General features: G+C 46.3%; 1 protein-coding gene across 3 annotated transcripts in view; it reads right to left on the bottom strand.

Annotated features, from left to right (window-relative positions):
* CREB3L2 (cAMP responsive element binding protein 3 like 2) overlaps positions 1-13,922 on the bottom strand; it is a 212,712-nt gene that overhangs the window by 155,002 nt on the left and 43,788 nt on the right. For 2 of the 3 annotated variants that reach the window (XR_014172151.1, XM_081927136.1), the window contains exons 3-8: positions 8,605-8,777; positions 6,566-6,653; positions 5,814-5,995; positions 4,172-4,318; positions 1,961-2,019; positions 876-944 (exon numbers count right to left, since the gene is read on the bottom strand). Coding sequence is in view for 2 of the 3 variants with exons in the window: in XM_081927136.1 (XP_081783262.1) it covers positions 876-944; positions 1,961-2,019; positions 4,172-4,318; positions 5,814-5,995; positions 6,566-6,653; positions 8,605-8,777 (718 nt within the window). In the remaining variant the exon portion in view is untranslated. The remainder of the gene's footprint in view (positions 1-875; positions 945-1,960; positions 2,020-4,171; positions 4,319-5,813; positions 5,996-6,565; positions 6,654-8,604; positions 8,778-13,922) is intronic. The other variant, XM_081927137.1, reaches the window with a different exon arrangement.

Raw genomic sequence — 13,922 nt, 5'->3', positions numbered from 1 at the left:
GTTCCTTTCTCACTGTCAGTGCCTTGATATGCAACAGCGCACTGGCCACTTGCCAGCTGCAGGTGTAGACGGTATTGCCCAAATTGCCATATAATTGGTAGCAATGTGCCCATATGTTTAACACACAAACCATATTTCTGAACTAGAGAGTTTGGTGTATTAGTTAACCATGGCAAGGAGCCACTGATACCCTCGTCCTCACTGAACAAATTTCTAACTTCTTATCCTCCCATGAAGTTCTGATTCCACTTTCAGAGGCTGTACACCTCTGAGTATCAGTTTCTGGAAATCACAGAGATTAACTGGGCACATCTCATCCCCCACTGTGGCCGAGGGCCTGATACGACAGAGTTGTATAAAATTTTGCATGGTATGGAGAAAGCAGGTAAAGAGAAGTGTTTTCCCCTTTCTCACGATACTAGAACTGAGAGCCGTTTCAATGAAGCTTAATGCTAGAGGATTTAGCTGAGATGAAAGGAAGTGCTTCTTTAAGACGGCACAAAGTTAATTTGTGGAACTCACTGCTGCTAGGTATAGTGGTGGAAAACAATTTGGACGGTTTTGAAAGGGGGTTAAACAAATTCATGAAGAATAAAGCTATAAATGGCTGCTGGCCATGAAGGCTATGTTGCGCCTTCCCTGCTGGGAGCTCTGTGCTTGTGAATTGAAGGAGGGGAGAGTGCTATTGTACACAGGCCCTGCTAGGGGTTTCCCACAGCTATCTGGTTGGTGAACTAGATGGGCTTGTCTTTTGTTCTTATTCCACTTCCAGCTTGTAATCTTGCTCATGCAATTGCTGAGTCAATATAGCCAGCTGCTTCTCTCCAAAACACGGCAGAAGTATTAGCTATGGACCAGAATGCTTTATAACTCACCTGTTTGTGTTCTCCAGAACTTCTACCTTCTTGCGAAGCTCACTGTTCTCATTTGAGCAGCACTCAACCCTTGGGAACAAGCAGACAAAGAAAGGTTAAGCTATTTCCTCGGTTGGGATGGAACAAGCAAAGTGGGATATGCTTTCTGAACTGCTGCTAGTAAGCAGACAGAAATCTGTCACAATCCTTTAATTCAGAAAAAGGTGACTCTCCCTTGCCACCACGGCAAGAGTACGTGCATCAATTTTGTAAGCAAGAGTTGCACTGCACGCTGGAGGAGGAGATGCCGAGATGCTGGAGCAAGAGAAGGAAATAATCTCAGCAGCTTATTCCATGCCAAATTCTGTTCTGAGCATAGGTATTTCAGACCATGACAGGGCTGCAATGATACCTCCAAGTGCTTGAACAGCTATAGCTTGTCTTCTTGTGCTAACAATAGTAGTATTTCCAGGAGCAGCCACGAGGGGGCATGTGAAACACACACAGCTCCAATGCTTTGTGGCCATGTTGGTTCCTTGCTGGCATCAAAATAAACATGGTGAGAATATAAATCTGGCTTGAATAGAGTCATGCCGCTGGCCCTTCTACCGTATTCAGAAAGGCAGCAGCTCTTCAGGGCCTCAGTGAAGGAGTCTCTGAGCTTTTTATCCCAGAGAGATCCTTTCAGCCAAAGATAGGAGTCCCTGCATTAAAAACAACAACTGCTCTACCACTGCGTTATGAAGCCTCCATTTTGTCTACCCCTTCCATAGCCGTCACTGCAATCTTGCTACATTTCCCTCTATTTCCAATGTTCAGGCTGCGAGCGCTGTTGCTTATGAAGCCAAAAAAGCAACAGCCAGGCACTTAAGGGAAGCAGCAACCCCAACCATTTGCAGAAAAAGAAAACAGGGAAGGGGGGATCCGCAAACAGCCCCATGAGGACGTAACATGCTTAAGTCACCATGGAATGATGGCTGGCTGGCTGTTTCTTGGGAAAGAATGAGAACAGAAAACCAGGCAGGAGAGGGAATGGAATGGGGAGGCTGGGATTCTGCATTCCAGAATGCAACTTTCTCTTGTACAGGTAATTCTGGCAAGCTTACTTTTTCTCCAAGCTGTCCATGTATTCTTTCTTTTTCCTCCTGCTCTCTTGGGCAGAGATCTACAGGAGAAATGCAAAGCACCGATTACACACCTAACAGAGGCCATAACTAAAAGAAGAATTAGAACTCAGGAATGGATAAGGAAAGCAACTTCAGGTTTAAGCTGTAAAATCATGTCACCCTTATTGGTTGTTTTTAGGGTTGTTAATCAGTCACACCAGCTATTGCCAACCAATCTATTATATCAGTTTTTAATGTGTGCATGCTTGCATATGAACAAACCATCATTTTGAAGGGAGAAAGCACACTGTCTTTCATCTCATGTCACACTGGAGTGTTGCCCATGCCACTCCAGCTCCTCACTGTCCACAGAAGTGTGACCAGCTTCATACCAGAGAGCAAGTGTGTAAGAACAGGGTTAAACTTTCAGACTGCAACCAAAAAGACCTGGGCCCAAATCCTCACTTAGCTTAGATGTTGAGCTAGTTGTTTTCAGCCTCACCTACCTCACGGCTGTGTTCTGAAGACAGTGGGGGGCACTCAACTAATGTGTTCCATCTGAAGCTGAATGATGGAAGATTCAGGACAGATAAACAAAAGAAACTTCACGCACCACATTGTTAAAATATGGAGGCAGGGATGGTCACCAACTTAGATGGATTTAGAAGACAACAACTTTGTGGAGGAAAAGGCTATCAACAATGACTACCGTATTTTTTGCTCTATAAGATGCACCAGACCATAAGACGCACCTAGTTTTTGGAGGAGGAAAACAAGGAAAAAAATATTCTGAATCTCAGAAGCCAGAACAGCAAGAGGGATCGCTGCGCAGTGAAAGCAGCAATCCTCCTTGCTGTTCTGGCTTCTGGGATAGCTGTGCAGCCTGCATTCACTCCATAAGACGCACACACATTTCCCTTTACTTTTTAGGAGGGAAAAAGTGAGTCTTATAGAGCAAAAAATACGGTATGTTCCATCTCCACTGCCAGAGGAATCTTGCCTCTCAATACCAGTTGGTGAGAATTGCAAGTGGAGAGTGTGTTGTTCTGCTCCTGTCCATCTTGCGTACTTCCCACACTCATCTGATCGGCCACAGTGAGAACAGGATATTTGCCTAGATGGGCCTCTGGCCTGATCTAGCAGGCTCGTCTTAGGCTCTTATCGGTGCAAGGATTTGTAATGAAAGTGGTCACAGACCAGACAAACTTACAAAGTCACCATTTAGCCATCTCGATCGAAGAACCATCACAGCACTGTGACAGCATATAGGACAGGGATGGGAAGCCTATGGTGGGACTCCAACTCCCATCAGCCCCAGCCAGTATAGCCAATGGTCAGGAATAATGGGAGCTGTAGTCCAGAAACATCTGGAGGACAGTGTCTCCACATCTTGGCATAGCATCTGGCTATGAATTTCTGAAAGACCTGGTTCCCGACTCTTTCTGGCCCCTCCCACCCAGTCTGGGAGGATGGTGGTCTCGGGACCAAGAACAAGTTTTGGATAAGATAAGACTATGTTTGCTACAATTTGCATTGGGTTCTTTTCTATTTCTATTGTTAGGCCTTAGTATGAATGATTAGCAGATCGCTCCATCTTGATGTAACACAGAGCTGATTAACAGGAGTTATTTTGCTTGGCCTATTGAAATGCTGTTCTGTGACCCTTTAAAAACCTCACGGCGACCCTGTTAAAATTTTGCAGACGTGTCTTTTCATAATGCTAGCAGATTGCCCTGAAATGTTGTTCTGCTTTATCGTGTTTTGTTCTATATAGGCATAGCAGTGGGCAGATTTTGCCGTGGGAAAATAGTGTAACAAATACCCTGAACAAATACACCGAAGGTGATAACAAAGTTCCTTGGTATGAGAAACAAAACAGGGCCAACATTATCTGGCGCTTGGCCAACCCCACAGGCTCAGTGGAAGGAAGGCTGCCAGGACTTGGAGCCTGCTGCTCCTCCTCCTCCTCACTGCTGTCTGCTCACTTGACCTCCGAGTGAGCAAGCAATGGCAGGAGGAAGATGGACCAGCAGCCTCACCTTCTGGGTCCAGAGAAAGGCAGCAAGAAAACTGGTGCCGTCAACAGTAGCAGACTCACCCAGAGAAGGTGGTTCACCAGGAGCATCTTGCCGCCCAAGTCCTCCCTCCCCCGACAAAAAAACCCCCAACAACCCTGAATATAAGTCCAAGTTGTTTAATAGCAACTCCTACCTTGTTTTTTATTTTCCTGCGGATCTTCTTCAGTGCTTTTTCTTCTGCTTTTGTTAGGGGCAGTTTGGTAGGGATAGGGTACCCTTCTGCGATCAGGGTCCTCTTCTCCTCCTCTGTCAAGATCAGGGGCCCCGTGCCCTGCAATTTCTACGGCAAACACAAAGACAATGGATTAGAGCGAAGGGGGGGTGAGGAAAATAAGGTTCTTAAATATTGACAGGAACTGCATTCTCAGAGCAAAGTCTTCTGTCACAATTGTATTCGTAACAGTGAACTCAAGTGCTGGCGATATGCATGCAAAGAGCTCCAGAAAACACTGAAATGGGGATCTATTTTCCAAAGGTGTGTTGCTCTAAAGGCTGCTGCTCTAAAAAGTCCATTTTTCTATGTGTAATATACTAAGCAGAGCCTTGAAAGCCACCTGTTACAGGTGCTGAAATGTGGGGTCTCCTGCACCATCGTCAACTGGACTAGATTACCTTTGAGGTTTCTTTCCAACTCTGTACATAGAGGCATAATAATACTATGGACCCATTGGAAACTGGAAACCACTACGCTTGCTTTGCTGGTTCTGTCCTTCCAGCTCTTTGGGTTCTACAGATCTACTGCTCTACTGCTTAGGAGAGATTCTGCTGTTGCATTCATCATCAACTTCCCAGCCTCTGGAACAGACTCTTTCCCATGCCAGCATATCCAGGACTGACGGTTTAGACAGAACTGCATCCACAAACCCTGTTTTTCTTTCCACCTATCCTGTAAAAAGGTGGGGACCATTGTGGCCTAAGAGCTTACACTCACCTTCCAGGTAATGTTGCTGAACTCATAACTCCCACCACCTCTGACCACTGGCCACATAGGTTGGGGTTAGTAGGAGTTGGGAGTCCAAAAACATGCGGAAGGAAAAGTTTTCAATCCCTTGATTCAGGTGTGCTGAAGTTCCATTTCTGAACAGAAGCACCCAAATGAAAAGACTGTCTTAAATAAGGGAAGGGCAGGAGCTCAGCTGAAGAGTATCTCATTTACATACAGAAGGTCCCCATTTCAAACCCCTGTGTCTTCAGCTACGGCTGGGAAATTTTCCTGTCTGAGATCCTAGAGTTGATGCAAGTCAGCCAGTGCAGACCAGGGTTTCCCAAACCTGGGTCTCCAAGTTTCTGTACAACTCCTATCATCCCTAGTTCACAGGATCATGGATGATGGGAACTGTAGTCCAAAAACAAGTTGGGGGCCCAAGTTTGGGAAACCCTGGCGTAGACAATACTAAGCTGTAAAGACCAATAGCCTAACTAGGTATAAGGCAAGCAGAGAGACCAATTGAGCTGCAGAGCCACAATTTTCTTTGCAAATAAGAAGCCCATTTTCACCTTTCTGCAGCAAGTCAGATGTCAATTTCCAGGCCCAATTTTTCATGTGCTAGTGGTCACTCGGTGCCGGGACTTTTTCACCCTCCAGTGATACCTGGTATCAATTAGAGAACTAGCCTTCATCTGCTAAAACAAACCAACCTGGTTCTTGGAACAGGAGGAATTTTGAGTTTTGAATGAGATTTCCATTGTAATATGCAGTCAGAGTGATGACAGTAAAATAGAGCGAATCAAACACATGGCATTCATTAAGAGAGAGAGAGAGAACTGTCCCCTACGTGTGGTGCCGTTAAGAGAGGGGAATTGGTGAGCGCAGAAGCCGTGTGCGAGGTCACTTTGGCCGTGGCCTGTAACTGTTTGGGACTTGATGGTGGGAGGGACCTGGTTGGGCTCTGGCCGCCCTCTGAGTCACTTCCGTGGCTGCTGGGAGGGGTTGGAGGCATGTGCAGGGTGTCCATTGCTGCAAGAGACAGAAGATGGGGAAAGGAGCAAGGGAGAGAGAGAAACAGAAAGTGTGTCTTAGAGCATTAGAAAAAATGGTGGACCAGCTCTGATGCAACTTTCCCAAACTGGTAAGACAAAAAAAGCCTTGCCCCACCCTCCTCTCTTCCCTCCCCTCACATGCCTGGCTCATTAAATCACAGTTCCCATGGCATCAGAACCAGGAAGTTGGGCCTGAAGCACAGCTTACAAAATAAGATCAGAGCCTAGGCTGAAAGCTTTGCTTCAACCACGGTTTCCAGGTTTGCAGATCACAGGAAACGGCAGTTTTAACAAAGCACAGTGTCTTTCTTCAAGTCAGGCCATTGAGGAAACCGGAGGCTGCTATGTTTAAGTCTGTCGAGAGACATTGCAGCACGCCTCCAGAGGTGAAGTCAAACCGCTCTGTTAGCAGCACTAAAGGACTACAGTTCCCATCAGCCCTGACCACTGGAATGATAGGAGCTGTAGTCCAACAGGAGCTGGGGACCCAAGCCTCTTCTCCCTTGCTGCCCATCATGTGGAGAGAAATCAGGGGTACAAAACAAACCTTCCTTGGAAGAAAGGTTCAGGAACTTGTCTACTTCATGCGGCTCCAGTTTGATCTCTGGAAAAGCTTTGTGACTCAGCGGCTTGGTCTAAAAAGACAAAAGGGTTGAAAGAGACATCAGACTTTCGGGAGAGAACCTACCTTCTTTCCAGTTTCAAAGTTTGTTAATTCAGACGAGCAAGATAATCAGCCTAGAACGAGGAAGCCATGCATCCCATTTTACAGAAAACAGACCTGCTTTAAAGTCTGCTTTAAAGAACCCTACGAAAGGGGAGCAGCAGGAGCCTGGAGGTTGGATCAGGAAAGCAGACTGAGCATTCACGCAGGCCGCCTGGTTACAGTCTTCCTCACCATGGAGAGACGGACTGTGTTTCTACTTAAATTATAGCAATGCTTTATCAATTTGCCTCTGCAAAATAGATACATATTCGTGCATGCAAATGATATGCAAGTCCACACCCTCTTATGTGGCAGTGCATTTCTACTTGCCTAAATGGGCAACCTACCATGGAAAGGACTGTGGCAGGGGCACCTGCTGCCCCAGCTAGACATGGGGCAGCTCTATAAAGCCTGCCTGCCTTGGGGGCGGGGCTGCCCCAGCGGGGTTACCACCGAAGGGGCAATACCAAAGGGCACTGTCCTTTTGGAGGTAGCCCCCTTGTGCTAAACTTATGATTTTTAATGGGGATAGGGTTTTAACTTGGGGGGTGTTGTACAATGGAGGAGGGGTTAATTCGTATTTGGCATTTCTATTTTTTTGCTTCCTAAGGCTGATTAAGGAGGGACGCGGGTGGCGCTGTGGGTAAAACCTCAGCGCCTAGGACTTGCCGATCATATGGTCGGCGGTTCGAATCCCCGCGGCGAGGTGAGCTCCCGTCTTTCGGTCCCAGCTCCTGCCCACCTAGCAGTTCGAAAGCACCCCTAAGTGCAAGTAGAAGTGCAATAGGTACCGCTTTATAGCGGGAAGGTAAATGGCGTTTCCGTGTTCTGCGCTGGTGCCGGCTCGCCAGAGCAGCTTCGTCACGCTGGCCACGTGACCCGGAAGTGTCTCCGGACAGCGCTGGCCCCTGGCCTCTTAAGTGAGATGGGCGCACAGCCCTAGAGTCGGACACGACTGGCCCGTATGGGCAGGGGTACCTTTACCTTTACCTAAGGCTGATTAATATTCTACAGCCTTTTAAATGTGTTTGTGTGTGTATGTGGCGGTATTGTTTTGTTGTTTTTAACTACTTACTTGTGCTTTTACCTTGCACAGTGGCACCTTGTTTTGAGTCTGGGATCCGTTCTGGAGCCCTGGAAGCTCAACGAAAAGGGCGCTCAACAAAGCGCCGCTCTGTGCACACACGCAGAGCGGTTTGCGCTTCTTTTCATGCGGCAAACCCGGAAGTAACTCGTTCCAGTACTTCCAGGTTTGCTGAGGACGTCCACCGAAATGGACGCTGGATGGGGCGGACTTATACAAGGTACCGCTATATTTTTATCCTGCTAACCACACTGAGATCTCGTGATGAAGGGTGGTATATAAATCTAATAGATAATGAAAAATAATTCTCTGACCAACTCGGATGAAAAGTATAGACAGAAATCATGAGATGCCAAAGAGTCCTTGTGGCAACTCCCTTCTGCAAGGATGCAGAACTAGGCAAGGCCAGTGTCATACTCTATGAAACCAAGTCCCCCCCCCCCATACAGCAAAGCAGGCAACCATTTGTATAGAAAAGTGAACGACTGCCTAAAACAAGCAGGTCTCCACTTCGGAATGCTCCCATTTCCCGCCCCCCCCCCCAATCATTTGTATCCCACCTTCACTTTGAGGCTCTCAAGGAGGTCCATAGGATTCACCCCCTCCCCATTTTATTCTGTCGACAACCCTGAGAGATGACTGGGCTGAGAGATGACTGGACCAGTGGGGATTTGAACCCAGGTCTCCCGGCCCCTGGTCCAACACTCTAACCACTACATTACACCTCATTAGCCGACGACACCATCCGTGTCAATCCAGTTAAGCCACCATGAAGGGAAGTAACCCCAAACAGTACCATGCCATCGTCTTGCACCTGAGGCTCTTCGGCCTCCAGACTCGTGGGGCTGGATGTGGCGGTGAGGCTGACCGAGGGAGCAAGGCCTGGTGCATCTCCCGTGGTAGGTTCTGTCTTGATGGTTGCTGAAGACAACTCTGAGCCCAGACACCAGTTGTCATTTTCCAAGTCTGCTGGAAAAGGGATTGAGGGGGGAGGAGACAGAGAGAGAGAGAGGCACAGGCATATATTAAGAACCAGCAGTCGGAACCGGCAAGACTTTCGCAGAAATGAAAGAGGAGAAAGAAGCTCACAAAAGCAAACCCCAGCCAAGGACAGGAAGCCTGGAGAGAAAGCATTTAACTCATTAAGCAAAGCCTTTCTACCCTCCCCTTCCAGGCTATTACTTCATACGGAAACCTGGGGCTTTAAACGGTAGCCTAAGCATAGCCCTGGGGTGAAGGTGGATTGGCGGAGGACAGAAAATGAGGTAATTATTGAACGCTGCAAGCAGAAGCCGCAAACAAGACTAAACAAGCCATTAGACAAAGCAGCCGGGGGTCCGCACATGCCAACAGAACCCGGCTGCCGCTGGCATTGTGCCTTCTTTGCATCAGCTCCCAGGATCTGAGCAGAAACCACTTCCAAAAGGCAAGACCCACTTTGCTCTCTGGAAACTGAGGTCCTCACACCAACAGAGTTTAACATATCAGTGATATCAGTGGGGTAATGCCAGGTTGAGACTCCTATGGCATTCTGTAGGTTGGAATCCAGCTCCCACCAGACCAACCCAGAGTGGACAACCATCGGGAATGATGGGAGTTGTAGTCTTGCAACATCTGGGAAGGCTGCAGCCTCCTCAGCCACCATAGATTATCTCGACTCAAGGCATTCTGGTAGCCTTTCCATCTATCAAGGTGAGCAGCCACCGGAACCCTCATCCCCCCTGGCTTTTTGCCAAACGTATCACCCAGAAGCTGCATCGGAGGCAGTATACATGTTGTTATCTTTGCCAATGACGCCTCTTCAGCAGAAATGAGATACGCAGAAGATCTCGGCTCAGGGAGATACTTATTGCAGCAGAATGCAATTACCACGTGCTTTGGCCACAAAGAAGAATGGAAATCAAGAGTGAAAGAGCCCTGCGGCCTGCTGCTCCGGGGGCCTTCAAAATGAGCAGCAACGAGAAAGGAAGGAAGGAGGGAGGGAGCGACTGCGTGGGCCTGATGCTAGTAATTACTTTGTGGTGTAATCTTAACCTCCCCTGCTGGCAAAGGAAGATGTAATTTGAATAACGATAGGCCAGGCCAAAAAGATTACAAGCAAAAATAAATATGTATACATCCTGTAATTAGACACTTCAAAACAGTAATCCAAGCTCTGCCAAGAAGAATAACAACTGTATAATGAATGGTAACCATAATTTTTATATATAGAATCTATGCTCAAGAGATTCTTGGTGCGCAAACACACTCTCACACACAAACTCCTCTGAAGAGCCGATTGTACTGTATATCAAACCCATGGAATACGTTACGCTCTTTAATAAGTTAGCTGTATTTCCTTTGATATATATGCATGTTGTTCCTCCATTAGTCCTTCCAAAGAGGGCTTTCAGTTCCCTAAGTATGAAGTCCATATCTTGCTGTATAACTTGACCTTGCATTTCTGCAATGCTGTACATTTAGTTTTCCAAAGGAATACCAGTCTTTAATGCCCTCCAGTGCAATATAAATCAATGGTGTGCAAATTAGTTTAGAAAAGAACACCCTGTTACCACGTAAGCAGCAACAGGCAGCAGGTGTTTAATTCTATATCCAATAAACGTGGTGCTTCAGGTCTCCATGTAAGAGTCTCACTCGTCCTTGGAGGTTTATGTGCAAGACAGAGAAGGCAAGAAACGTTTATTCTTTCCTATAACTTCCTTCCCCTCCCCTCATGCACACCTCAAAAGGAGCCCTGTTCACAAGAGGCAGGTTAAGCGACAACTGTTCCCTTGCTCAGGATACGTGCTCATGACGCTTTGCTAAAGAGTTGGCTTACATTGGCAATACGGACCATTAATATTCCTGCATTGAGGGGTGGACTAGACCCTTGGGAGCACCTTCCACCTCTATGATTGGATGATTCCAATAAATCTGAGCTGAAGATCTCTCCAGGGTCTTAGGCACAGGCCTTTCTCCACAGAGGGCAAGGTGGGCATCTTGGGCAGATGTTGCCTGGTCTAAACAAATCGAAACCAGGGAGGAAAGTCCACTCCTTTCTCCTGCACAAGCCATGCTTAAATGAGAGCTATGCAAGAATCCTGCTTTAACTGCTTATGAAGAAAAAGGTCCTGATGGATTCCCCCCCATTTGAAGTTATGGGTAAGGATGCTGCTGATGTCCTCTGCCTTCAGCAGCATCATGTATTGGACCAGCTCTGACTCACCTGAGCTCCTTTCAACCACAGGTGTTGATATATTAAAAACATGCACTTTACACAACCAAACACTCGCGGCATTCTGCAGAAGATGACAACCTGAAGATACCATCCAATGAGGAGATCCGTCCACAACATAGCTGTCAACTTTTCCCTTTTCTTGCGAGGAATCCTATTCGGAATAAGGGAATTTCCCTTAAAAAAAAGGAAAGCGTTGACAGCTATGCTCCACAATGTCAGAACTGGGCTTGAGTGTGGTGGCACCTACTCTTTGGAACTTCTTCCCATTACTTCCCTGCCACACACAGTCTCTGTTGTGTTTTGGTGTCTGTCGGAGATTTTTCCTTTTCAGCAACAAGCCTTCCAAGATGAGACTTTTATTCCCGTTGGGATCTGAATCTGTTTAGAATTGTTTTTATACATGCAATAGTTTTTGTTTTTATATAGGCAGCCGCTTTTATTGTACTGTGATATTGCTTCAAGTGGCTTCACAGGAAGCTATTCGTAAATGAAATTAATAATAATATTACTGTGCTGGTTACAGTGTTTGAGGCCTCCCTGTGCCATACCATGCAACGTCTTCACTCAACATGCCAAGGCAGACAAAAATTCCTTTGTGCTGCTTCTGCCATGCCTGCCTCTCCCCTCTGTTCTGCCAGGTGAGAGGCTGCATTCATCTATAAATAATTTCTTTGAGTGGTTGTCCAGGGGCAGGGGTTTCTTTCCCACCCCCGCACCCTCTCCCTTCCTTCTGCTCCAGCTACCACCACAGATAATGAAAGACAAGCTGCTGGCTTGCTCCATGACAAAGGCACCACTGTGCAGCAACCAAACACTGGAACCTTATTCCAGAGAGGCAGCGTGGAATGATTAAACAGAGAGGGGAAGGAAGGTGGAGCTCAAGTGCATGGGTGAAATGAACACTTTTAAAAGGAAAGAATCACCAATTCAACTGACAAGACCAAGGCTCCATTTTTGCCAGGGTTTGGTCTCAGAACCTGATTTCCCCATAGCAGAGCTGCTTCTTTAAGCATGCAAAAATAAAATGAAACTTATCTGAAAACAAGTTTTTTTTAAAAAAAAAAAAACACCTGACGTGATTAAGACATTTAAAAACTGTCTAAAACCATTTAAACAACAACAACAACCACAGTCACATACCCTCAAAGTTACTAATTTCAAGGTTGCCATGGTCAATATCAGTGCCTGCATGTGTTTCTCTCTTTTCCTGGTAAAAATGAGATGTGGTACTCATAGCTAGACAAAAGTGCTGTGGGTGCCATCACGAAATGGCTGCCACGGGCAACAAAGACAGACACCAGTGAGTATAGTCACAAAAAAAGCACTTCAGGAGGCTGACGTGAACTTGGTAAAAGGTAAAGGACCCCTGGACAAATAAGTCCAGTCAAAGGCGACTATGGGTTCATCTTGCTTTCAGGCCAAGGGAGCCGGCTTTTGTCCACAGGCAGCTTTCTGGGTCATGTGGCCAGCATAACTAAACCACTTTTGGGGCAACTGAACACCATGATGGAAACCCGAGCACAGGGAAACGCTGTTTACCTTCCCACTGCAGCGGTACCTATTTATCTACTTGCACTGGCGTGCTTTCAAACTGCTAGGTTGGCAGGATCTGGGAGAGAGCAATGGGAACTCACCCGTCGCGGGGATTCAAACCGCCAACCTTCTGATCGGCAAGCCCAAGAGGCTCAGTGGTTTAGACCACAGCGCCACCCGCGTCCCTGGTGAACTTGGTACAACTGAACAGCACACGTACACCGACAGACATCAATCGATTTAGTATTTTAAGTGCCAGTATCAAGGACAGATTTCTTTCAAGGCAAGCTGTGTCAGGCCTAGAACAGGTTTGGTGAAGTAAGTATATAAGGCCCTTGCAGACAAAAATAGTTTGATATCACTGTGACATCTGGTCTGCCATCAGTTTGGCTCGAGAGCAGCCAAGGGCGATAATCTGAACCATGGGTCAGCTTCAGGACAGAGAAAGCTACCTTATACTAAGTTAGACCTTGGGTCCATCTAATTCAGCCTTATCTATGTGTAACTGGCAGAGGGTACGGGAGGTATCAGGGATTGAAACTCATACCTTCGGGGTGCAATGCATGTGGCTCACCCACTGAACGACATCTGTCTCCACAGCGTACTACTTTGAAGTTGTACTATTAGAACAACCTACTCAGACTTCCTAACCTACATACATACAACAAACCACAGAGGTTCTATAAAAGTATAAAATAAATCAATCTATGCATTGTTTTTGGGTTTCCCAATTCAGCTAGCATGCTGGAAATAGTTTTTTTGTTTGTTTGTTTTTTAAGTCAATGAAATTGAAAAACAGGTTTATGGCCCATCTGGAAGGCCAACAAAACAAAGTTTTTAACTGACTTCCGAAAAGCTGAACTATAAACACAAATTAAAGTAACCAAAACAATTTAGCACAGAGTGCAACAATTTGATTAAAATAATGATCTGTTTAAAAGCCTGGGAAAATAAAAATGTTGCTGCCCGATGCCAACATTGTTTGATGCCAGCCACAGACATTTAAAAAACAAACAACCCCAGGCTATTTTAATACATTCTTAGTTTCATCAGGCTGTAATCTATTTCAACTTAAAACAAAAAAGCAAAAACAGCTGGCCCACAAGCCAGGGCCACTTCAAAAGATTAATTATTCTGAGAAACCAAATCCCCAGCTACAATGCACAAAGCGCACAGCATCATTTATGAATGACTCGTGTTCATAAAATGCCCACAAGTGGCTTTTGTCACGGATGCTTTAGCTGAGATTCCTGCATTGCTGGGGGTTAGACTAGATGAACTTTGGGGTCCCTTACAACTCATGCATTCCTCCATCTAAAAAAATTAATAAATGCATACCCTTGAGGGCAAAAAATGCAATCCTC

Source organism: Podarcis melisellensis (genome assembly GCF_964234715.1).
Source record: "Podarcis melisellensis genome assembly, chromosome: 10".
NCBI lineage: Eukaryota > Metazoa > Chordata > Lepidosauria > Squamata > Lacertidae > Podarcis > Podarcis melisellensis.
The sequence above is the reverse complement of the archived record's forward strand: the minus strand, read 5'-3'. Positions and strand labels throughout refer to the sequence as shown.